Source organism: Lissotriton helveticus, chromosome 9, assembly GCF_964261635.1.
Source record: "Lissotriton helveticus chromosome 9, aLisHel1.1, whole genome shotgun sequence".
Lineage (NCBI taxonomy): Eukaryota > Metazoa > Chordata > Amphibia > Caudata > Salamandridae > Lissotriton > Lissotriton helveticus.
The window spans coordinates 365,611,839-365,639,107 of NC_136070.1; the positions used below are offsets into that span (position 1 = coordinate 365,611,839).

The 27,269-nt window shown below is 45.1% G+C and overlaps 1 protein-coding gene across 3 annotated transcripts in view; it reads right to left on the reverse strand.

Annotated features, from left to right (window-relative positions):
- SYNE3 (spectrin repeat containing nuclear envelope family member 3) overlaps positions 1 to 27,269 on the reverse strand; it is a 401,530-nt gene that overhangs the window by 48,703 nt on the left and 325,558 nt on the right. For all 3 annotated transcript variants that reach the window (XM_078660113.1, XM_078660115.1, XM_078660114.1), the window contains 5 exons: positions 18,496 to 18,840; positions 8,433 to 8,569; positions 6,344 to 6,518; positions 5,843 to 6,025; positions 1,933 to 2,076 (listed from right to left, as the gene is read on the reverse strand). In XM_078660113.1, coding sequence (XP_078516239.1) covers positions 1,933 to 2,076; positions 5,843 to 6,025; positions 6,344 to 6,518; positions 8,433 to 8,569; positions 18,496 to 18,840 — 984 coding nt within the window. The remainder of the gene's footprint in view (positions 1 to 1,932; positions 2,077 to 5,842; positions 6,026 to 6,343; positions 6,519 to 8,432; positions 8,570 to 18,495; positions 18,841 to 27,269) is intronic.

Below are 27,269 nucleotides of genomic sequence, written 5' to 3' on the forward strand. Positions count from 1 at the left end.
CAAATCTCAAGGACATGTCATACACCCAGGTCCACCGTGACTGAACGTAATGAGCAGAATGACGGAAGCTACGTTTTAAAGTAAGTGACTACTGGATTCAAGCTGCTACCTTAGCACCTTGATTGCCCTTTTAAACGATGATGTTTAGTACCAAATTTCTCTGAATACCGCATGTGTATCGACCTAAAGAATTCAGGAAAAACTAGCAAATTAGCATTTATGTTGTCTATGAATCAATACACAATGTCACAAATGTCTCAAAGTAATTGTCCCACCAGCATCTAATTATGCATAAGCTGGGCACACATAATTGCACATAGTAATGCTAATCAGTATACATAATATCACTATTAGTGCTACACATATTTCTGTTGCTTGCACAGGATGTGGTTAGGACTCTCATGATGGCAGTGCATGGCATTAGATGTTGCCAGGCCTTTCACAAATTATGTGAATTTCTGGATGTGCATGATCACGGTACTGGCATGAATTTTGAATCATTTTAGCAGGTTGCCAACCATTGATATAATACTTGGCAACATACAAATCGGGAATTTGCTCCATCACTCTTGAAATTAACACAGCAACCAGAGGTCTACCCCTTTTACCCCTTTTATTTTCTATTCTCCTTTGCTTCCTTATTCATCTTTCATCAACCACCTGGTCATTACCCGCAAAGCTTTGATTCTGGGGTGTTCCCTGCTATGACAGGTGTATGACTATAGTGAAGAGTAACACCTAGGACAGTAGTGGATTACTTGCATCCGGCATGAGGAGAGTGTGCACGCATAAATCATGTATACACGCTGTCTCCTATCATTGGCTACACTCAATTGCACCCGTTGTTTGACAGAATGTCGGTCCCCACTGCCGAAGAAATATACATCAATCCCTAAACGGCCCATGTAAGAACACACCACTCAATCCTGTTTAGAAAAGATACGACTCAAAATTGTGATGTACTCACTGCCATGAAAAACTGCTTAAATACTTACACATTATCTTCTTTACTTTGAGTCAAATAGTCTTCATCACTGTTGTCATTGATTGTTTTGAAGCCTTACCTGCAGGACATCTTGGCCAAGTAGTGTTGCACTACGCTTCAAGAATTCCACCCACTCACCAAGCTTCAGGCCAATTTAACTTCCACCTTTAATCAATGCTCATCCTGTTGAGTGGCCAATGACCTGATCAGTGTTTGACCTGTGCTGGAGTCATGCAATTTCCACCCAAATACAGGCCTTACTCCCAAACACTTAACACCAAGGAGGTATCTGAAGAAATACAAATTCAGCACCTCCTCTCCACCGGAATATGTATGTATGTATAAACCTTAGCTCATGGTGACATAATTACCACTCAAACCTTTTGCAAAGAGCTCTCAACCAGCTGAATATAGCATGCAGTCTTTACCAAATACCCAAATAACTACATCAACAAGATGTAAACTGAGATGTCATAACAACATGTATTTGTAAAGCTCACGTTCACCCAAGTGTATCTTGGTGCTGAATAACAGATGTTTATTGTTGCCCAAAGGTACTCATTTCATCGACCTCAGAAAGATATAAGGCTGAGTGAACCAACTGGGATATGAACCTGTGATCATGAGGTCAAACACAGTCCCCTACAGTGAAAGCATTAGACCACTGAGCAACCAGACCCGGCATTTTGGGTATTTGCCGAATTCCGACCGTTGACATATAGATTCATTTTATACACAAATAGATTATATTTTCTTCTAGAAATTATACCATTTATTGAATAAAGTTACTAATGACAAAAGTAGGTATTCCTCGCCTGCAATTAATTCATAGAATATCATTTGTGTAAGTCATGTGACGAAAGGAAAGATATCACTACCAACAACATAGTGGGAATATAACCACAACACACTTTCTTTCAAGAATTGTAAATCAAATACAGACCAACCTGCAATCTCTGGAGCTGGGCTTCTTTACCAACCACGTCCGGCTGGGGTTGATTCTCGGCAGCCACTTTTATTCTGATGGCATTCAAACTCTTCTGTAAAGGCTCGAACAGTGAATCGAAGTCTTCACTCTGGGACACTGATATCTACATATGTGGAGAACGAATACATCATTTATTTCTAAAAAAGAAAATCACTTCTGACACATCCTCTTATTCCCCTACTCCGTGTGCTGAAGGAGCACATCTACATACAGAATATTTAAGTTAAAGACTGTTACTGCAACCAATCAGAAGAGAAGCACACATGCCTGCCAACAAGCCACACATTTTTAACTACACTTGTAAGCCAATAGCTTACCCGGGCAACACTGCAGCCTGCTGTGACTGCATTTATGGACCATACTTATTCAATGTTATTTAGGATGTTGTGTACAGTTCACATCTATATCCATTTGGTAGCTAAGTACCCAACAGCCTTTGCAGGGCTTGGAGCGAAAACCAACCGTGGCAAAAATATTTAAATCAAACTCACAGGGGAGGAGGGACTGTAGTGAGCGAGCCAGACCATATCCAACGAGTTTGGGGCAAATGCACCCTCTCAGTCCCCAAAGTATTTTTTTTAGAAAGAACATCCCTAAATGATGCCTATTACAATATATTTTTCAAAACCGTGGGTTATGCTCTTTCAGGACTGGGTCACCGCAGTCATCCAGCCATACATTCTGCTCGCTAACCAGCAGCTTGTCAGGATAATGCCAGGATGCCTGTATGGCCGGCCCAGCCCTGCCTACAGAACTCACAGAAGGCTGCTGTGTACTTTCATGTTATTCACATCTTATATTAGGTGATCTTATATCCTAAAGGATATAATTAGATAACAGGAATGAACGTCCTCCAAAGGAATCTCTAAAGCAATAAATGAATGGAATGAGGTCTGGCAACGATTCCAGGGAGAAAGGTAAATGCTATACAAAGTGTTCAACTCATAGCAAATCGTATAGGTAAAATCAGGTGCATCCCTTCCATTCATTTACTTGTAAATTCCATTTGTCACAGTAAAATGCATGCACTTAGCAGAGCGTGCCTACCAACTGAGGCCGAGTACCAATATACAATTGACCCCTCGCCAAGTATTATAAATTATGTATATCTACAAGGCCTTGCCCTCTCAGATAGTGGCTAAGGCTAAACCAGGATTTTAAAAGCCAAACTTTATATTCTTCATTTTCTAGAAGCAGCATTAAAGGCTTTAAAAATTATTTGAATGACTGCCTGAATAAGCAAGGGCCATTTCTACAACTTACTCTGTTAACTAATATGTTTCCTCTGAGAATATAAATTGGAAGATACATCATAATGTTGGGGTCATTCTTCATTGTTTTGGCTCTTTATAAGGGCCACATTTGCTTAATGTGGCGCCAGAGAAGAAGGGGACTAACAATTTCGCAATGGGCCAGAAAAACTCCAGAGATGAGGTACACCCATTCTACCACAGCAATGAGGTGAGATTGCTCAGCCCAGACAGGGTGATCTCATAAGGCAGAGAAAAAGAAGGAATTGTTTTATGTATGTATGTATATGGTATTTACATAGCGCAAACCTTGCTTAAAGGCAGCAGTCTGCTGTACATGGCTAAAGGCAAGTTTGAAGTCGAAGAACAATATGAGAGGAAGCTGAGTTGTGGATGGTTCATACATTGTGATGTACTTTTCGTCCAAGTGGTGAGTCTTCAACTTTTTCCTAAATTGGAGCAGCGTTGGGAAGGTCCTGATGTATGTGAGAATTCAGTTGGTCCAGGTTTTTGGCTACGCAATGAGCTGCACTGTGCAAAGAGCTATGAGCCAATCAAAGAACACTGTGCCGGCTAGTATCCAGCTATTGCCATGTCCACAAGCTCAGTCGTGGAGAGGTGAGAGTGTTTTATTTTGTTTGGCCCACAAGCGATGGGCTGATATCCTGCAAGACTCAACTGTCTATTTACATAGCTTGGGTGACTGCAGCTACATGAAGCACCACTGGCGAGCTTTAAAGTCTGGTGAGAAGATCTTGCAACAGTGCAAAGGAAAACTTACACCTGGTGGTGACAGAGCATTCACAAGCTGGTCATTTTCACAAATAGGTTATCTTTATCAGGACACAGCCATTTTAACATAGGAGATCCTGAATGAATCGAGAAGAGGTGGTATGATTTCCAGATCGGTGTTAGAATCCCCACTATGTTTCTGATAGAAGGAAATGCGTATTCCCCAGCTATTGAAAGTCAATTATTTCTTAACACAGATTCACTGATGCTAATGATTATAGATGCATCAATGGCAAATGTTAGGGCTTATAAGGGATATTACCATTTGCTGGAGTTAAATAATTGCAATATAAACAAAAAACCGATGTGGAACACTATAACACATGATCCATACAAAAACATTTTGGTTCCTCGAGAACCCACGCAACAAAGAAACACTTGGCCTGATGAAAGAATATGTGTGTCTTAAAGCGGCCATGACACCGCTTTTTGCTCCATTTAACACTCCAAGTCTGCTGTTAAGGGCTTCTCAATAGAGCACGGTTCAAGGGCCTTTATCCCTGTTACTCTTTAAACAAAGCTGAGGGGTCCGGCCTACCCTTGTCAGTGTGCTAAGAAATGATTAATAGGCACTGCGGGAGAGAGGTAAGTGCAGCAGAGAAGAGCAAGAGCAAACCTTTTCAAGTACTAACTTGTTCTATACTAAACGCAGTGTTTAATTTATTAAGTTGTAAATGTAAATTTTTTCCCTGTCTGCAAAGCCTGGTTAGGCACAAAGCTGTTGTAGTGCAAACAAGAGAAACATGTATTTATAAAAGAAGGAAGGCAATGAACTAAAATGTAACCCACACTGATCTTCACAATACTTTTTAGAGTTGTGTGTGAGGCTGTAGAAGATCAGGGGAAGGAAAAGAATATGCTACCGATAAGTGGAGCAAATATATCTATATCCCTTTACATCCAAAGGTGCACGTGTCTGTACATTTAAACTCTATTGCCTTTTATCAGCAGCGGGATCAGGTGGGAACAGGCCACTCTCCCTCACCTGGGAACATTTAAGCATGACCTGATGGAATCAGCCAGGCACCACAGCTGTCCCTTCACCTTGGCTAGACTTTCCTTAAAAGCAATCATATCTATTTGGAAAAAGCCCAATGGAAAACAAAATGATAAGCCACATTGAACTGCCATATTGGGCAGGGCTGATCTCCCCTCTGGGCCATTGCTTCACTCAGCCTACCCATTATAGGAGGCAGCTCTGAGTGCATTTTCTCTCTTTGTTCATCACAAGTTGGAACACATGGGAGCTAGCAGTTCTCCTGCAACAGTGACTGGAACACCGATCAAGCACACCCTCCAGACTCTCTCCAATGGCAGCCAAAATTACTTGAGCCGGGTCTAATGCTATACATCAACTGCCTGCCTACACCCAGTGCATGCCGAGAGATGCACCTCTACCCAAATAAGACTAAGTGCATCCAATTTGGGCCTATTTGACTCTCATTCCTCGTGACACCCTACAGACCTCTTCCGCTAGCTATTTTATGCCCATACAAACCAACCTGCTGATACTCTTTCCTTACAGACCCAGAACCATACAGCAAAATGAATCATCATTATCTATTGCTGGAATAAAACACATTTTTCTCTAAGGGTGCATACTTAAAATGATTTAGAGCACTGGATCATACAAGTTTTAAATCCGAATGAACCACGTTCCCAAGGTGGTTGCTACATGCTAAAATGTGAGGCTACTGCTGGGTCCTCCACAATCCCCGAGGGCAGGCAGGCTTAGGAAGAAACCCACATTTACTTTTGTGTATATAGTGGCGTTGATATAGTGGCGTTGATATAGAAAGCGTAAAGAAGGAAAGGTCCACCCGTCACCTTGAAGCTGCTTCTCCTTTGCAGAAGGCTGTCGTGCAGGGCCTCCCTCTCCTTTGCAGCACGCGTGACCTCGCTCAGAAGAGACTCTGCTTTCTCATCATCAAAGATGCATCTCATGAAATCCTTGTTCAGCTGCACCATCATCAGCCGCTCCTTAAGGCGGGAGCTTTCTTCTATCAATGTCTGCAACAAAGAGGTTTGTAATACAAAATGTAATTGTAAAATGCATAAGAATTGATCAATCGATGTGGAGCTTGCGACTGCATTGTTTGGACGCTTTAAAAAAAAACTGGCCAACACTATATGGGCTATATGACGTCATAATTGTGATCCCCATGCTTGTCCTAGATTTGCCTGTTCCACCCTGTCTAAAGCTCTTTCCTAGGTTACAACAGTAGGTCAGCGAGACAAGCCCAGAACACAGCAGTACTCAGCCAGGCAAACCCATAGGAGATTATAAAATGGGCTAGCACCTGACTTTCACAATTTTTGATGCATTACCTCTATCTGTGCAGAGAAGTTCTGTATCATCGGAAGGTCAGTCATGTCAGCGGTGGTGTCCAGGACTTGCTCAGCCGCCGGCTTCCAGTGCTGAAATTCTCGCAGGGGATTTTGGAAACACTGTCTGAGTGCAGATTCGGTCTCCGTGCAGTGCTTGAAGGCCTTGCTTTTAACGCTGTAAGGAATACACATGGCGCCAGATGGAATACAGAGAGTAAGTCGTAGGCCACAGTTTAAGATTTGAATTGGGTGGATTCTGCTGCACACAGATTGCAAAATATATTTTCTACATCGTCTAACAAAGATTTTACAATTATTATACAGAACTGCTGCAGTATTTTGACAGCAGAGTTCAACAAGAGGTAAAAAATTCTGATCAATGATGCATGTCAGTATATCAGAAGAAATGACAGGAAGTAAGTGTTTTTTTCTAGCGTGGCTGTATAGGTAAACTCATTTGAAACTAATTATGTAAGATTGATGGGCTGGAATTAAATTCCTTCCTGAAACCTCAGTATAGTCAATGGACCAACAAGACAGAAAAAGTCAAGTTCTTTTCCGTGAATAAAAGGAGCTGTTGCCAATTGTTTGTTAACACAATGGGACACTATACACCAGCATCACTTCAGGAAATTGGTGTGGTTTGAAGTCCCTCTTTGAAATATAAAAAACTGTGTGTTGTCTGAGTACCACTTTGGATTCTAGGCAACATTACATAGGTTGTGTTAGTGGGTGCAGGTGCTCGGCCCGGGTGCTCATTTTGGCTCATTTGGGGGGACTTATTTTTCATCATGATTCTTTAAAAACCACAGCAAAAGAGAGAATTAAGCGTTGTTAGGCAATAAAATGATTGCTGCTCAAATACTTTTTTTCAAACTCCTGTTCTCTACTGAGTTCCGATGAAGAACGTCTATCACCACGCAGAAAGCAACGGTAGTCTTGAAGATCTAATACACTACATGCTCGGGTTTTTCAAAATCATCCAAGTCTACCTGCTGAGGGCAAGATTTGCAAACCTTCATGGAAAAAGCACAGTTATTTGCTCCTGTATCGTTACTCCTAGGTTTCTGTCTTTTTGGAATCCAGCAATAATTCCGGAAGGTCTCATAGTTATCAATGCACCCCATTATTATCCACAAAGAATCAAATTGATAACTACTTCTGCATCCAGAGTTGTAATGCAAAAGAGCATGCGCACATTAATTTACGGTTTATTTTCTTCAACGTGAGAATAGGGTTCCCCAAGGAAAAAAACTTTTTTTCCTCCACCCCATGAATTATGACTCTGTTTGCTCCTCCTTCTAACCCTGAAATTGCATTTTCTCAGGTCATTAACCCGGGTACATTTGCAGACATCTTCTTGAGGCAACCACCAGCAAATATTTGGGGAATACCCAGAAACTTGTGGATTTTGCTGGTTAGTCCAACTTGAAATACCCACAAATCTCACCATTGCAACTTGGATATTCGATGCACAAATTGGAGTTGCGAGGCTAAAAGGCAACCAGTTCTGTTCATCAGACATGCACATTTGCCTATGCACATGCTTTTATTTGCAAACCAAAGGTCACCTTAGGTTCACTCATATCTGTGACTAGAGTCCTTTGTCCTTTGTGTCATGCTTTCCCCTGTGAGCATGACAGTGTGGTGTGCACACTGTAACCTCAGAGCCGTGAAAGAGAAATAATCAGCCTTAACGTTTACTGTTGTGTGAACTGTTTGCTATTGAGAATGGTGTCAATATATTTCATTTTGTGCAAGGAAATGACTTACCCCACCTAAGATACATTATAAATCTTTCACTAAACACAATTGCGCACGTCAAATATACATATCAAAGAAAGGGCAGTCACATTTACTATAGTATTCATAAGCATATTTTGTCAGTTGAAACACAGCCTGCAGAAGGCAGATTAATTACTGTCACAAATTTCGGACCTATGAAAACAAGTGTCCGCACCAGCACAAACTTCTTTGAAATATAAATAAATGAGGGAACCTATTTGTCTCAACCACAAACTACCTCGGTCATGCTGATATGAACGTAAAACCACCACCACCAGCGCGGAAACATTATCATTTAAATTACCTTTGATACTCCCGTATTGCAGATATGACGCTGTTAGAGGGGTCCTGTACATCTTGGGAAAACCTGAACAACTCCTTAAGTTGCGACTTCAGTCCCTCTACCCTCGGCTCCTCTGCTGCAAGGGCTGCCCTGGCTGCCTGGATAAAATAATAACATATATACAAGTCTATCAAATATGTTAATGTGAAACATAACGTGAAAACATGTGAATACCTACAAATTATCTCCAGCGCCTTAAAGGCTTATATTTAAAGAAAAAGTCACTTTAGTTTATCTGCATATACTAAAAACATTATTTTTCGATTAACATCAGCTAACTTCATAATTTATTTTTCCCTTCTCTACTTCCTCCTCCTTAAGAAGACGTCTGAAGGTTTACTACAAAACCCATTGGGGTGCTTGTTGGCATATAGAAAGAATAGCACCCTATTCCGAGCTTGCCAAGTCTTGGTAATACCCTCTGGAAGAATCATTAATAACTTCTTGGGAATGGACTTACTCCCCATACATTTTTGGGGGGGGAACAACATGTAAAAATCGGTAACTGCACACAATCCCACATTCCTAGCTTTTTACCCATACACTGGATTCAGTAAACTTGTAATTCCAGGGGCCATATTAAAGATGCAGTGCAGTTTCCTGTATTGCCCTGGACGCACCTTTCAAAAGGTGCACCCAGGGCAATCCAGGAAAATGTGCTGCATTAAGGTGAATGCGCTGCCCCCCAGGGCAGCCGCGAACTGCAGCGCATTCCTGTGAAAAACGGAGTGGCTGCTTTGAAGCCGCTCTGTGCTTTCACAGTGCATGCAGCAACCGCCTGCTGTTTTAAAGCGGATTAGAGATCCCCTTGCTGGCGGGCAGGATTTCACCCACTGCAAAGGGATGTCTGAGGGCGGTCCAAAGGCCCCCCATCCCCACCTCCAGAGGGCTGCTCTCTGGGTGCCCTGTCAGTACATCTCCTGAGAGCTTCTTTGGCTCTGCGTCCGCATCTCTAGTACGGCGCGGGAGCAGAGGCAAAGAGATTCCCTAATTTGCATGGGGTAATTTGCATGGGGCACGCCCCCATGCAAATAAGCAAACCCCCCTGAAGTTAGCTCTGGCAATTTATAAGCGCTATCGGTATTACAGAAGGGGGGTGCACAAGCACCTACGGCCCCTTCTGTAATACCAAAGTGCCCCTGGGGCACGCAAAGTGGGTGCAAATGCCTGTTTCACCCCAGGGCACTTTGTGTAATGCGGCCGCAGATGGCGTTGGCAACTTGAGCTACGGGCACTCTCACCTGAAAACTCATTTCTCTTAAAAAATCATGGCCGAACCGAATGTCAAGAAACGTCCAACTGATAAAGGAAGCACTTATTAAGAATGTTTCTGAAATAGAGGCTTATTCACCAAAGCACTAAAATAGGCTTCAACTCTAGCACTTGTATCAAGATGATCATTTTTAGGATTCATCTACTAGACCAGGGGCCGCATTATACAAGTGGCGCATATTCCTTCACTGCACTGTTCGCACCTTGGAAAATGTGCACCTAGCACAATGAAGGATGGTGCACCTTATTATGATGAATGCGCTGAACTCAGGGCAACTGCGAACTCACGCTGCCCTGGGGGTATTCATGTGAAAATCAGAGCGGCTGCATTAATGCCGCTCTGTGTTTTCACAGTGCAAGCGGCAGTCCGCCTGAACTTTTAAGGGGGATTCGAGATCCCTTTACAGGCGGGTGGAGTCAGTGACTGCAGCCACCTGGAAGGGGATGTCTGAGGGGTCCATAGGGCTGCTCTCAGGGGGCGCACTGTCAGTGCGTCTCCTTTTAGGTGGTGCACTGTCAGTGTGCCTCCAGAGAGTTTCTTTGCCTCTGCGCCCATGTCTGTAATAGGGTGCAGGAGCAGAGACATAGGGATTCCCTTATTTGCATAGGGGAGGCCCCCATACAAAGGAGGCAACGTTCCCTGAAGATAGCGCTGGTGCTTTATATGCACCAGTGCTATCGGTATTACAGAAGGGGACCCCTTCTGTAATACCAAAGTGCCCCGAGGGTGCGCAAAGCGGGCGCAAATACCGGTTGCACCCTCAGGGTACTTTGTGTAATACAGCCGTAGATTATTCTTTTGTTTAGCAGAAGCAAACTCCCAAAACAGGAGTTAATCTTCACTAAATAAAAAGCATTTACGTGCAGGGTGTTTTCTCTCAGCAGAAGGGGGGCATTCTACATGCTCCTGTCTGCCATGGTTCACAAGGTGGATACCGGCAGGGAAGATCAGTGACTGTCACTCTGGTCTATCAAGGGCAAACAAAATGCCACTGTGGTTCAGTAGTCCAGTGGTGGCGCCCCCGATGAAAACCCAGTGCTAAATAGGAAAAAGGAACTGCGGGTTTGGAACAATGAGGACTGCCTGTTTGCCACATTCCTACCGGTTCCACCAAACCCTATATGAAGTGCATAATCTGAAACTTCAAGGTATGAACTCATATTCCATGCATAATAAGCTTTACGTGCCCACCCACTACCTCCACACACAAGTAGAGCTTCCTCCTTCAGTGTAAAGCCTCAGGTCACAAGATCAAATGCCTGTGCACATTCTCTTAGGGCCTACCAGAGACTAATAAACGTTAGCAGCTCATTTGGCCAAAGCTACACATGCCAAACTATAACCTCTCATGCCCAGATACCGCAATGATATGACAGGCACATCCTTCCATGCCCAGACAAAGCTTCATATGCTGAGCAACAGAAATAAAGGCCCAATTAAGAGGCATATGTACACAATCATATGCCAAAGACAGCTGCACATGCCAGTGAACATGCTTCCCTCACCATGTTATACCTCATATGCGTAGGGTCTTTCATGTTTGCCTTGGCCAAACCTCTTTTATTATAATACAGGTCACAGGCTTACATGCCCAGGCACAGTCACATATACTTGAAGAGTCTCACATGCCACGGTACTGCCATTAAACATCATGAGCTACCTAATATGGCTGGGAGCAGTCACAAATGTCCACAGAAGAGCCTCCTACGCCTTTCATACTCACATATGTCCAGGTGCAGCATCATAGGGACATGAGTATTCTCATATGCACAGGTTAAATCTCAAATCCCAGGGAACAGTCTCATTTATCCCCTAGAGTACTCTTGCCATAATGAGCAAACTTGCTTCAATCTTAGGTCTTTAGAAACCATTGCTATTTCCATCTAGGCAACCATAGATCTGCTTCCTGCTTCAGTCATATGAGCAAGACTTTTACCTCTTTCCACATGGTATCTTGGTAACGCATATGCCTTCTATATTTTCTTTGAGATGTGAAGAAACAAAGGCAGCATGCAGCCGGTGCAGGTAGAGCCTGCAGGCTCCAATTCTGCAACAGATCCTACAGATCTGGATAGAGGGCTGCTTCAGGTCTGGAGAAGGGGGCAGGGGACGAGAACCCCTGTTCGTTTTCGGTAACTGGCACTGCCTCTGAGACACCTAACCAGAGGACAAAGGAAAGTGCCAGAGGTACCATAGGGTTAGCCAGGGTTATCAGTTGTACCCTTAATGCCAAATAAATGGTGTGGATATAAAACCCAGATCACTGCAAGAATCTACCAACATTTTTAGAAGTCACAGCTTTATATGAACATGAGCTTGCGAGGGTAAGGATTACCTTTTGCTCAGGTGTAACAAAACAATTAGGAAACAAGTCCACAAGTGGTCAACTCCAACCAAATCTGATGCAGTCAGTGCCAAGTCTAAAAAAAAATACTGCTATTAACCGCATGCGTGCGGCAGCTTTTCCCGCTGTGTGCGGCATTTTTTAAATTACCGCGATACATGACGAGCTCAGCTCGTCATCCGCGTACGGCAGGTAACGCTGATGACGAGCTGAGCTCGTCATCAGCATAGAAGGGGTTAAAAACACCCTACAAGAGAATATTTTTCTTGAGCAACTACCAAGAGAAGATTAGACTGAGCTTTCATAATGCAAGCAGGGGCTTGGCTTACCATCTTACATCACTGTACCACTAAGTCAGGAGCATTATCTCCTGACTCCAGAGAAGCAAGTGATTTAGAGAAAGAAGTATGTGGAATCCATAGACTGCATGGCGAGTGAATATCCTGAAAGCTACATAACACCAGAGGGAACCATTTAGAGCTAAAGGGAAGTATTCAGAATACCGACTGAGAAATAAAGGCATATGGACTGATTCACTTTATCAGCTCCAGGAAGCGCATACAGTGCACCTGGCTCAAGGCTTTCAAAGCCTGAGGCATGGCATCTTCCTGAGCTACTATATTTTTTTATGAAAATGCTCACTTCTTTCTAGTCAAGGCCTCAACATTAGTTTCTCATCTTATTTCATGTAATGATAAAATTGTTACCATAAAAATACAAACGAGGGCACGTCCATCACTGAAAATATCAAATTCTGTTTTCTTTGTGCACATTTACAATTATAGTGTATACTGAGAAAATATCAATGAACTCATATTTTGGTGTATTATTAGTTAGTGTAGGGTAGGGATTTGGCACATGCCATTTGTGAGCAAAATGGTACTGCTCTCTATTAAGTTCCTAAAGGCTGAACCCTCTTGAGGCCCTTAAAGAAGTATCAACATTGCTCACGTCGACGCTGGAAACAGACAAAGGAACCAGAAAACTTTGAAAACAGTATTTTGCAATGTTTCATCAATACAGCCCTTTGAATTAGAAACTCAGGATGCTAAGCATTATTCATAATGGACATTCCTTCATATCCAATCGAAGCATTGCACAAGAAATGAATATAAACGTTTTGCTTAGACGAACAATTGGTAAAATGTACAAATAAATTATGGTTTGATATTCCAAAGGTTGAGGATCCTCATCTTCATCTCATCTCATCATCTCATCATTCAAGGCCGAGCCCCAGTTTACATCAAGTAGCGCCTCAAACATGATGTGCCAGGACGTACCCTTCTTTCGTCTGAACCAGGCCTATTGGCCTGCCCTTACTTCAATACGACCTCCAAAGTGGGCAGAGCCTTTTCTGTAGTGGTCCCGCAACTGTGGAACGAGCTACTGGAAAGCCTACATAGGGATCCTACCCTTCTCCTATTCAGGAAAAAAACGTAAGACGCTTCTTTTTACTGAAGCCTGGGGCACAACATAGGCCAAGACCAGGAGCGTGTACAAGCTGATCTTTGGCGAGGTTTAGTCCCTCTCTCTCATAGCGCTAAGAGACCTGTCGGTGAACATACGCTCTATAAGTCCCAGTTAACAATAACAATAACAATCTTGCAACTGATGTTATGTATAGCTTTCAGACTGAGCCATTATTTTCAATACCGCATTCTGGATCAATTAATTTACTTCTATGACGTAGCAACAGTGGAATAACAAAAGCGGCTTTCCACTGTTGCTACATCATACTAGGAAGCACTCACTTCCTCTGTGTTCCTCCACCTCATATCCGGGTCCCCTGGGACCCGATCCAAGCAGCAGAATGGCAGATGGCGGTCTCAGTCACCTTTGTCTGCATTACTCAGGTTCAACCGCCTCATTCCCTGTAAGCTGCAGTTCTCTGCAGACAAATGCTGAGAGAGAATTTGAAACCACGTTGACCAGGACACCAGATTTAAGATGGGGGAGGGGGTGTGATGCTGATGAGGCCATTATCATATGGCTCCCCTAGACCCCTCCATGCCTTTATAGATGATAAGATCATATGGTGCTGAAATGGGGTGGGCCATATAAAACATACAATTGTATATGGTTAACTCTGAATAAAGGGAATGTTTTTCATCCCATGGGTTCTTATTGGTGTTTCTCAGAATCCCTCGGTGAAATACTCTCCATTATTCAGTTACCCATTTATAATTCTATCTAGCATTGTAATTGTTTTTGGTGAACCCAGAAGGTAGAGGTGATTTTGAAACAAAGATGTTCAAGTTAATGAGAAAGAAATGTGTCGATTTGGAAACTGTAGAACTGTAGTCCTCATCCAAGATCTAAGAAATTTGTTTTGAAACTCTGCGCCTGATCTACAAAAAAAAATAACAAAAACCGTCCCAGTGGTCACATATGTTGCCACAACCCATTAGGACAAGCCAGGGGTGCGCGAATCGATGCACACCAAGCACACAGTCTGATAACCACTGCAAGCAGTAACAGTCCCTACAAACAAAGTGATAGTTTTATCTTGACTCTGCATAACAAAATAACTTTTAGAGTGTTATACCATTCACTTGTATGCCTCAGCCCCTATCGCTTTAAAAATGTCAGATTGATTACAGCTTCCACTTCCCAGCATCGACTCAAAGAAATGCTGACAAGGGGAGAAATACATACTGCTCATTGTCTCCAGCTGCACGTGAACTAAGGTCTCAATGCTGCGGCTTGAACGTGCCTAAAGTTCCAACAAGTGCGAGATGTCGAGAACAGATCAAGCTCATGACACGGAAGGTGGTTTCGCGATAATTGTATTTTCAACACATCAAAGTACAAAATACACAGTGATAACGAGCACTGCTATTGAAAATAATCTTTATTCATTAATGATTAATTTATTGGTTAACCGCACAGTCACATGGCTTCGAAAAGCAGCAAGGCAATTTAAAAATTGCGTCCTATTGGAACCGCAATACTGCATTCCTTGACAAAGTCCTTCAGATGAGAATATATGTTTTTGCACACTGAAATCTATCATATTACTCAAAAATTCACCTCGTCAATCCAGTGAAGTACATCTGGACTATCTCAGCCAGACATTTTGCCCACGCATTGAGGTGCTTACAAACAAAACTTTCTTTGCTTCTCCACTATGTTTTTACCTTTTAAAAAGTTCACCTTTTTCTGAAATATTGGCCTGAATTTTCCAGTGGATATTCTATTCTCACAGCTGTTATCTTCTGGAAAAACCCTGAGGTTCCAGAATGAGACTGTGGAAACATGTTTGGCCTTGCTTGGTCACCAAATTGTTCTAGAGATACCCCGAAGTGTCCCTCACTTTTGCCAGAGAGGTGGACGGCAATATGTTGAGCTTAGTTTTGTCCTTGAGTTGTTCCTGAGATAGCACTCTGTTGCAGACTGTTAATCCCTCTAGATTTTATTTCCCAGCAATCACTAGTATATCGCATCAAGGTCCGTTAGTTAAGTTCATAGCAAAGCTACATTTCACTGAATGCCTAGCGTAATGTGTCATGTGCACACCATCCATTGCTGATTTACCTCTCTTAACTGGGCCATGCAGTCCACCCGTTCAGTCCGAAGATGCTGAGCCACCCATAGACGCTCTACTCCAAAAAGAGCTTCCATGCACCAAGAAGGTTATGCTGCTTACTTAAACAATCCGACCACACCCCAGGCAAACTTCCCTACACCTCTGTGTTGTATGCCTGGTTTCTCTTACGTTAATGTACTATTATATTACTCATTATTCCACACCGTTTTTAGTGACCAGTGTAGCACTTCAAATTCTCTTAAAACCATCTACCTTTACCTTTGGTAACAGGATCTATAAAGGTATGTGTACAGGGTGCACGTTTCACATCATTCTCACCTTTGTCACCACCATTAGTGTTTCAATTAGAAATGTTGCCCTTTTCCCCCTTCTTTTTCCCAGTTGTATGTTTACTAGGCAAACACATTTCCTTAATCTCAGTTCCTTCTCCCGAATTTAAGTAAATGGCGCCATCATTTTTCTCCCCCGTCCCAGTCACCCTTTTTTCCCCCCCACTCGGTTGGCCAGACCCATCCCTTCCAGACATCAAACTGCAGCACCATCCTGAGGAGACTCTTCCAATTATGGTAGTGACATTGACATAACCGTATCATGTGGGCATGGTAATCAAGAGTTTTAAGGGTGCCACTGTCAATCTTTTAAATCCAGGCTATGGACCATCTTAACGTTGTTTGAGGGCCACACCACAGAAAGTGCAAACGTAGTAGGGTGGCTGATTTTAGCTGGCGAAATATGCAGTGGGGTCCTGGTTTCCATGACTGGTTGTTGAAGAAGATTGTGCTGCATCCTTTAGTCTAGCTAGAAATAGAAAATGCTTTTTTAGATTTGTTACAGACTAGTATTGCAGGTTGAGAGGCAGTGCTCATACAATAGTGAGATTGCAATTCCTTCTGTTCCTTGATTAACGTTGCATTGTACTTAGTTTATAAGATTCTGTTATGAATTACCCCACTAAAGGGTAAATGACACCCCAAATTAGACCATTTGATGTCTCCTGTCCTACTGACTTGGAGCAAAGAAGAGCACACTATCTCAGCACTAGCTGCCAAGGATTCAAGCACCAAGTTCACTTTCAAAGGAAAGCTGCATTACCATATTAACTTCTAGTGTGCCTTCTACAGGACTTCGTTTACCACAAGCATGTTTTATGTCCTTCTGAATAGCTTGAATGTTACAGTGCCTGCTGCAGAGTTGTACCCTGCTAGTGACATATTATCAGGAAAATATACCAATGAGGTAGCTCAGAGGCTTAGATTGGTGTAGAGTTTCAGATTATGGGCCTCATTAGGATGGCGGACGGACCTGCGTCCGTCCGCCACCCCCGTGGAAGAGGGACCGTCCGCATGGGCAGCGGCGGTCCCTCCATGCAAATTAGGATGTGACCGCCACCCTGGCGGTCACATCCTGGATCTTTAACCCTGCGGCGGGTGCTGCTTGAAGCAGCACCCGCCGCAAGGTTAAAAAAGCATGTTTCACATTTACATGCACAAAGCGGCAGGCACCGTGCGGTGCCTGCCGCTTTTTGCATGCAAATGCAGGGGGGTACCATAGGTACCCCCCATGTGTACCCCCACCCCCCCTTTACCCTGGGGGCCCGCAAGGGCCCCCCAGAAGCAAAGGTCCACATGCTTTTCCACGGCGGAAAAACCGCCGCGGAAAAGCATGTTTACTCATGCTTCCTAATTTGGCTGACGGTGTCTTGCAGACACCGACACCAAATGGCCCGGCAAAACCCGCGGATCAGCGGCAGACGGACCTGCCGTCCGCCGCTGGTCCCACCACATTCCCACCGCCATCCTAATCTGGCGGTGGGTGTTTGATGTGGCCGCGGCGGTGAATCCGCATCCTCCGGCCCGGCGGTGGCTTCCGCCGGCCCGGAGGATGCGGATTCACCGCCATCCTAATGAGGCCCTAAATGTCTGACTCCTCAGAGGGGCACTCACCATTCTGCCGTTCTAAGAATGGCAACATCAGTACATTTACACATGGCAATACCAACAGGACTGGGCACCTCTGGAAAATGTAACACATCCTCTTCCCTCTAATTACCAACAACAGAAAGAAGGGTCTTCTCCTGCAACATGGTAGAGACAATATTTTAAAACAGAAAATAGTTTTAAAAAAGTGCTAAAGAGTATTGTTTCTGACTTCCCAATTGTTTTATTAAACAATTGTTACGTTTTGTTGTCGTTACATCTATAATTATAATACCATAATCGGCTTTATCCCAAATATTTTCAGGGAGAAAAATAGAAGTACTCCTGAGGTCAGGCCTACACCCCCCCACCCGCCAAAAAAAGTAACATAAGGGGGGACCGGAGCCAGCGACCAATAGGTCAAGGAGGTCACGGGTCGAACAAGTTTGGGCACTACATAATCAGCTAAAGGGTATGAAGACTGAGAGTTAATATAAGATGACTTCCCTCTTCCAGGCATAAAATCCGGTAGAGACACAGTAGTTTCTGCTTTGTTTTTATTTGTAACTTTAACATTCTCCCCAAAAGAGATATTCAATATGACTTGGAAATCTTGAGAGGGGGTTGCTGATTGAAGAAGAGAATGATGATCTTTACAATGTAATAGATAGTTTCCAATCACTCGGCTTAGAAAACACTAAGTGCCTAATATACATAAAGAGTGGCAATTATAGACGGCTCAATCTACCATTCTAATTTTAATCTAGACACCTGATGGTAGACCAACCACCACCAGAAGAGTACTTTCATCATTAAATATGACAAACCAATAAGTGAATCTAACTGAAGAGACTGATCAATATATCTATGAAATGTTTATGTGTAGCAGAATTTGCTTTCTCCGAGTTTGTTTACAATAAATGATTTTACATCCACAAACTTACCGAGTATTTCCTCCACCGGGCTATCAACTCCTCTTCAGTCTTCACTCTTTCCCCCGATTCCAAGCTACTTTCTAAGCTCTCAATAAGTTTCCTAAACTCCCGGACATCAGCTTCAAGCTGCTCAAGTAAGGCCTGGTAGGCACTCTCAGACTGATGGGCCTTCATAAGATCTTCAGTTTCCTCATCATTCATTAATTTTAGCTTTGCTAGTGCTTTTCGGAGCTCATCCAACTCGGCCTTGATTTTTTCAGCTCCTAGTGGCGATGTATGCGTTATCACATGCGCAGACTGACCATCCAACCACTCCAGTCTCTGTTCACCGCTTTTCACATCATTAGCAATTTCCTAAACACAAAACAAATGGAACAGGGATCACGCAACAGAAAATATTTTTAATGTACCCATTAGCTAGATCGACAGTATTGTTCGTACTAACATTTTTACATCATTTTAATAAAGAGTAACTAACATAAGTCTTGGCTAGATAAATACTTCAAACGACAAAGCTGGGAGATGATGATATAATGCTGTGACTGGTAATCAACCTTTACAACGAAACTTTTACAACGCACTACCATTACAACGCGGTCATTACAACGCAAACTATTACAACGCATTGCGCTGGGGGGCGCTCTAGGATAGGGAATAGGTTAATTTACTATCCAATAACCTTCCCTAGTGTCCACGGGGACTGGAGTTGGAATAGTAAATTAAACTATTCACTATCCATCACCCAAAAGCACTATGCGTTGTAATGGATTGCGATGTAAAAACCGCGTTGTAAAGGCAGGCGTTGTAATAGCCTGCGTTGTAACGTCATACATCCGCTGTGACTACATCAAAGTACAAGGCATTGTGTACAGTATAGTGCAACCAAAGATTATTTCCACAATGATACATTTCCAACAAAAATACAACATTAATTTTGTTTAAAAACATTCATCTACTGAATGAAAGTAAACACTCCAAACATAGCACTAAGTATTTGGTAAAAAAAATCATAAAATACAACAACTTAAATGCTATGCAGTATCCACAATTAGGACTTTCATGCATTTGTTTTTCACTGCATAAATCTTGCCATGAGGGCTACACAATTTTGTATAGAATAAAAATGGCAAAATAAAGGTTATAAAACGTATTCTTAACCGCATGCGTGCGGGCGGAATTCCGCCCGTACGCTGAGATTTTCAAAAGCGCATGTTACGTGACGAGCTGGGCTCGTCATGAGCGTGCGAGGAGGCTACCTCATGACGAGCCCAGCTCGTCATCAGCGTCGAAGGGGTTAATATACACGGTTATTCCTTATATTACTGAACTAACAAATAAAACATTGGTATTTACAGAACGTATTCTGCACGAATCTGGTAACAACATTTCAAGTCAAGCGAGTGCAATTTTACATGGTGCTCAATCTTTAAGAAGCAGCAAGCACAAGGAGTTGCATGCACACAATATGTTAATGATGCTGCAGCTTAACCACAGTCCCCTTGCCCCTCATTTCACATGCAATCACATGGCCAAAATTGGTCAATAGGAGTAGGACGTCAAACACTAAGATTCCGCTGTCCCAGGCCAATGAGGATTTGCAAACGTTGATCTACGGGGCATATTTACTACGAAGTGGTGGAGCGTGGCCTTAGGCTCCATGGCTTAACACAGCACTCTCCCACTTCTGAATGCATGGCTGCACCATATTTACAACAATACGACACAGCCCTGAATTTCTCCCTGCGCTGGCGCTAAATTTAGAAGCCTAGAGCCAACACAGACACCCTTCCACCATTATGCAATGGTGTCTGCGTTGAGGGGAAGATTGTTTATGTGCAGGAATGTGTCCCTTCCTGCACATAAACAATCTTTAAATGGCGTTTTGAAACTTCTATGTGTGCTGCTCAGTGCAGCACACATAGAAGTCGCAAAATGTCACTTTTTTTATTGATTGTTTATGTGCAGGAAGGGGAACTTTCCTGCACATAAACAATCAAAGGCCTTTTGCTGTTTCTATGTATGCTGAATAACATAGCACACATTGAAGCAGCAAAAATGAGGAGAAATGAAACATTTATTCTCGAAAACGAGGAGAAATTAAACATTTCTTTCCGTTGCGCCTGTTTAAGATTGGTCTTAATTTTGGCGCTGCCCCATATTTACCCTGCTGTTGTAAATATGGGGCAGGGTCAAAATCAATGGGTGTTGCAGTGGAACGTCCACCACCACACCCACTGCCCACCCCTTTCACACTAAATATAGAGTGAAAGGGGGCCTTATTTACAAGGCACGTTAAGTGACTTAGCGCCGCCTTATAAATAAGGTGAAGCCCATATAGCCACAGAAACGTTCCTGTGGGGATAGGGGCTTATAAAATATACCGCTACATTTCTTACACTGCATAGAATCACTTTCAATATATTTCATGAAAGTGGTAAAATAGGCGTCAAATTTACTAACCTTGGTAAACACATTGACTTCCTTTTTGAAAAAAGGTGTAAAATGAAAATATTTTTGGGGTAAACACTAATTGCTCCAACTCTGTGCAGTGTTCGTCGTGGTATTCCTCAGTGCTTTAACTGGGGTGAATCCAGTGTGGCGGAAGGGGGACAACGATTCCTGACAGAAAAAAAGAGGGTGTGGCAATGGAAGTACACATTAGGAGTGTCCATGGTAACCAGCAGAGTTGCCTAATATGTGTGGACAAGAATTCTGTGTTTCCTGATTTTCAAAACAGAAGTTTAGTTTCAAGAGAGAGTGGCGGTAATAAGCAAATTAAAATATTACCCTTATCTAGGAAAGTTTTCAAAAAGTGTTTTCGGTCTGCAGTGAACTCAATATAAAAGATTATACTCTCACGTTACATTAGTGAGACTGATCGCCTAATAAATCATAGTGTCGTAGAACTGCATACAGTTTGCTAAAACACTAAGAATTATTCAGAATATTAGTCATGAATATCATTGCACCAAACAGCAATGCCCATTAATGTCAAGGGGATGATCAGAAACACTAAAGTAAAGCAGACAATAAGATACTGTACAGGGTCAATGCACTTGTTGCCCAGATCTCTATGACAGTGACTCAAGCTACTGCCAGAACAGAGATATTGGCCTTCTGCTGTGAGTTAACAATAACAGATCATTCGTGACAACGTTTTTTTCACACTTAAGTCAAGCTTGCATGAGCAGAAAGGTGGGACTGTCCATGGAATTCACAAACCTCACCACAGAAAGAGGACCTTCAGGTATTTCCGTGCACATATCCCGCATACATCTGTGATACATTCACCAAACACATGGGATTTACTGCTGTGGTATGTCTGAGCTAGATTGTCACGGGTGCAAAAATGCATAGGAACGCCCATAAATCTAAAACGTTCAGATTATTTACTATTCCTTGCATTAACTTCACCCTCACTAACTGCATTCCAAAGGTAGACCACAAAAGTATTGAATTGCATTGGATGGTTTGTTACATAGGAATCCACTTCGCCACATGGAAAATATTTTTCATGTTACGAAATACATACGTATTTCCCCAACTCTACTGCGGAAGATTGTTCCGCTCAGAGAGAAATCTGTAGGAGCAAAGTTGGTGGGAAACAGGCAACATCTGACATATAGTATGATTATCAGGATATTTTGCCTGGAATGTTTGTGACTTCTACATTCACACAGATCTCCCTGGGTTTTGCTATCCAGGCCAATTTCGTCTGTTCTGTTTTTTCTCTCGTACTTCTATACAGAGAGGGCATAACAAAAACCCTGTTTGCCGCAAAGACCGCCAAACTCACTCCGCCTGTGTGTCACTGCCTGCTGAACACTTCAAGACTCTGTTTAGTCTCCAGCTCCGCCATGTTCTCACAGTATGATTATCTTATATATAGATATAACTAAATTGATGTTGATTGCAGATTGCATCAATGAGCTAACTTGGTCTGGCTGCTTCAAGCTGTGACACTGCAATCAATCAAGGAAACTAGAGCCAGCAAGGATGGGTAAATGATATTTGTATGTTAAGCAATTTTATTGAATGTACTATATGAAGAGCATTTCCACTATTTTTAACTAATGGTCGATTATCTACACAGTGAAACTTGTGTGTTTGGCTTATAATGGGGATGGGAATTTTTAATGTTTTCGGTGCTTGTCGCAGCCCGTCTATTCCTGATAGTTGATAGATCACCTACAATCCAATACCAAATGAGAATACAACTTAAATTAAATTGAAGATGCCATCATTAAAACCAGATATGGGGAGGAGGAGTCACCCCCCGCCCTGGATGGAAGACGTGCTGAATGGGGACACTATATTCATAAATAAATGTTGGTGGGATTTAAATATGCAGCCTGGGCGGTCAGGTCATTTTAGAGTTTCATGAGGGGTGGTGGTAAAATACGTGAAATAGAAAAATAACTATGGTATAAGAAGTGTTGTAAAGTGAAGGTACTTCGTGCAATGGGTACAAATCCTAGGGGCCTAAGGATTTCACAACATATAAGCTATGTAATATGGAAACACTGCTTGTTTCTAGCAATCTTTTTATCTTTTGCACAGTGAAGTCCTGCATGACAGCACAGGGAGGCTTTAGAAACATTTTTAAGGCTTTGAATATTATGGTAAGTATGCAGTCATTAATAATTTGGTGTGCAATTTATTTTAACTGGAATGATTTTGATTAATAATCAGTAAAAATTGCACTATGCATTGAGTAATTGGTAGCCTGCAAACCTCAAACAGATGATGTATTGTGTTTTTGAGGTGGCTGGAGCCCGTCCACTCCCTCTTGTGGTACTGCCCCATGCCACGGAAATATCCTTTCCCCCTGCACTGTGTAAAATGTTACCTCTGCCTTTCACTGGAACTACCTCAGGAAATCTCTTCCTTAAACCAACCCTTCTGCCTCAAACCAGGACGTTGTCCCAGAATGCAATGCACTACAGGCTAAACTGTCAGTGCTGCCTGAAGGTCTCACACAAGACCACATGGTAGTTAACACTTGTTTTCCTTTGTAAAAATTGAGCTTTATCAGCAGAGCACCTGGCCTCCATGGGTTTGTTTCTTTCTCTGCCTTCCACTCTTGGGAGGGCCAGCATTGCACTGCTGCTTACTGGAGGCTCCCTGAGATAAACTGCATTCTGGGAGTTATACCGGAAGTGGGGGCGTCGGTATAACGTTCTACGTTACTGATTGCAAGTGGGCCAGACATTCTGACACTCGTGCCCACCTCTCTTTGTATAGGAGTTGGAGTTATTATATTTGATGAGTTTACAGTACATGATAATTAGCGGTTCTGGTAAAGTTCCCACCCCTGGATTACAATTTCGACTGGGCCAACCTGATGAAGTTGACTGGGGTAACGAGCCCTTTAAGTGGTGAGTTTGGTGTGGGAAGATTCAAAACCTGCATGTTATTTATTACCCATATTAAATGTGGAAAAAATCATAATTGGAGATATCTATTACACCCGATAAATACGAATCTCAGTCTCATATTTTATCTGATAAAATAACTATATCCAAACCCTCGAGGACACTCTAACCAGGGTCTTTTAGAAATATCTGTATTATTTCTGGCCTGGTCTCTGTCGGTGGTCTTCTGCAAAATACTAAGATTTCAGAGAACAGATGCCTTCTTAAAAAATGGGCAGTTAAAAGGGAGGTAGCAAGAAAGGCACTGGAGAAATGGTCCAGGAGGGAGCAGAGTAAGGAAAGGGGTAGGGATTAGGGGGGGGGGTTTATTAAAAAAGAGAATTTGGAATCATGACATGCTGAACGGGGCTTTGTGGGGGAGCGGCCGACCAGCGGGAGGCCTGCGGCCCCCGGGGGTTTTTGGGGCCCGGGAGGGGGGGGGGGTGACAGAAACAGCCCTGGATTGGGCGCCTTTTTCCTTGGGCTATTTTTGGGCTGGGAGCTTGCTTTGGGCGGTTTTTGGGCTGGCTTGGGCTGGAGGGGTAGAAAAATGGCCATTTCGGGACATCAGGCACCATTTTGGTGCAGTGACACGGCAGCCGGGCGGGTTGGTGGTCGAGCGTTTTTTGGCGGTGTTTTGGCGTTGTGGGGCAGTGGCCGAGTCGCGTAGCAGGTGGAGTGTTGGTGGTTTGCGGAGCGTGGTTGTGGAGCATACCGGAGTGCAGCAGAGATGGCGTGCAGCGGGCAGGCGGGCTTGGATGACCCGCGCGTCAGGGAGGCCATTCAGTTGTTGGGCGAGGCGGGCCGCATCGATTTGATGCGGCCCGATGTTCAGGTGAGGCCGCCGCGGCGCGCTGCCAGTGGCGCAGCCACGGCAGTCCTGGCCTGCGAGCCTCCGCGGACGCGGCAGAAGGTGGGGGCGGGCCAAGAAGGCTGAGGGAGGCGGGCGGCGAGGCCGGTAACAAGGAGTGCGCGGAGGGCGTCCGCGGGCGGGTAAGAGGAGGGGGGCAGGGAGGAGGCCGGTTTTAGCCTTCGTGGAGGGGTCTGGGGGGCAGGAGGAGGGTGCGGAGGCCGAGGACAACAGGCAGGGGCAGGGCGGGGAGGCCAGCATGGGGTCTGCAAATGCTGTAGTACAGGAGGAGTTTGAGGTGGATGGTGCTGGGCAGGGGGGGGTGCAGAGTCCCCAGGGAGCATGGTGGGGCCCAATAGGTCGCCATCGCCCAGTGGGGCGTGCGGGGGGGTGGGGGTGGGGAGAGGGGTGGGGGGGTTTGGAATGGGGGCGCCGGGGGTGGGGAGTGGGGGTGGCATGGTGTGCAGGGGCGGGTTGAGGGGGGGAGAAGAGGTGGGGGCCGGGGTGATGAGGTGAGGGGGTGTGGGGCATGTGGGGGGGAGGAGAGGCGGACTGGGGAGGGGAAAGGGGGTGGGGATGGGGGAGGAGGGTGGCATGGGGTTCGGCCGGCACAGCGGAGGGCATTCAACGGGGTGGGGAGGGGGCGCACGGAGGCAGTGGGGGCGGGTGGCAGGATGGGTGGGATGGGGGCTTTTTTCCCCCAGCATGCTGGACTCCACCTTTTTTCTCTTGGCAGGAACAGCTGGTTCTGAGCTCAGGAGTGGATGGGCCGGCTCAGCTTTGTACGGGCAGTCACGCTCCAACGAGGGACCAGTCGCGTGAGCAGGTTGAGCGGCGGGGTGGTAGGTCCCCGCCAACCCCTCCCCGAAGGGTCGTGACGGACGCCGGGGGTCGGGGTTTGGTGGATACAGAACAGACTGCTGGGTTGCATTTTAGGAACCGGGCGGAGGGAGAGCGTGGATTTGAGTGTCCTGATGAGGAATTGTAGAGAAAAGGCAGGGCTGAGCCGGCTGGAGTCCCTAGGGTGCGGCCGGGATATGAGGTGGGGGACCGGGCTGGAGGATGCCCGGGACGGGGAGTCTGAGGAGGAGGGGGAGCTAAGGGAGGGGGAGGGGGTGTTGAATAATGTTGTTGGTAGTGTTTTACAGGTGCGCCCCCGGCAAGAAGCGCCGAGAGTGACGGCCCCCCCGGCTCAACTGGTTAGGTGGCGGGATCCGGTACGGACGCCAGCCTTGACGCCAGGTAAAGATGAAGGCAGAGCGGGGAGTGGTTTGGGCAAGCACCGAGGCGGGAAGGTGTCGGTGGGTACGGACGCCTGGGGCAAGGACATGGTGCGGCTGGTGAAAGGGCGGTATGTGACGGACACGGGGTAGGCCCGGAAGGGGCAGGGACGGCGGACGGCAGCGGGCGGCGGGTGTGGGGGCGGCTGGCATCGGGGGTGCTGCGGCAAGGGGTGAGAAGGTGTGCGAAACGGCGGGCGGGGTGTCGGGGGCAAAAGAGAGTTGTAACGTGCCGGTGAAGAAGCTCCCGTACATGGGGGTGACAAAGCTTTTGGGGGCTCACCTGTCGTTGGCGACCAAAGAAAAGATTTGGAAGGGGGAGTACGTAGAGATACTGAAGCTCCTTCACAGGGAGCTGAAAGAGAAAGAGGGGTCGAAGGAGGAAGAGCAGGAGATGGCCGGTGCCCCAAGGTGCCCCTGACTATAGACAATTGGTCGGCGGCTTTCCTGATATATACGCTAGAGTATATTGCGAAAAATACCCAGACAGGTCCGTGGCTTTATTCAAATACATGGAAGTCGTTAGGCGGGCGCAGGTGACATATGGGGGTTATGCCTGGTCTCATTATGATGAGGAATTCCGGGCGCGGATGGCGTCGGACCCCGAGACGAAGTGGGGCGAGCTGAACTCTGACCTGTATCAGCAGACGATGGGTGGTGCGAAGTTTGGTCGCACCATCTATACAGCCAGTGGTTTGCCACTGGCGCCAACCCCTTTTCGGCTAATCATACCCGCGGAGGGGTGGGGTAGGGGGAGAGCACCGTGCAGGACACAGTCGGGGCCTGTTGGGACTTTAATAAGGGTGCGGCAGACAGGTGTGCAGATTCAGGCATGAGTGTTCCAAGTGCGGGCGGCGACACCCAGTGGTACACTGCTGGGGAATCGGGGAGGGGTACCCTAGCACAGCAGCCCGCAGCGGCCGGGGCTCCGGCTGGGGGGAGGGGGAGAGGGAGAGGAGGGACAGGGCCTATGGGAAAAGGCTCATACGCCGGTTAGGCTGGACAGGATGGAGCCTCTGCTGGCGGCATGTCCGCGGATCGCTCGGTGGGCGGAAAATCTGGTCAGTCGATGCGCACAAAGGGGAAGTGAAGGAGGGCAGGATGGTGGGGCCGTTCCCGGAGCCGCCTTTGCTGGGAATTATTATTTCCCCGATCGGGGTGGTGCCCAAGAAAGAGCCGGGGCAGTTTCGCGTGAGTCAGCATTTGTCCTGGCAGGAGGGGGCGTCCGTGAATGATTAT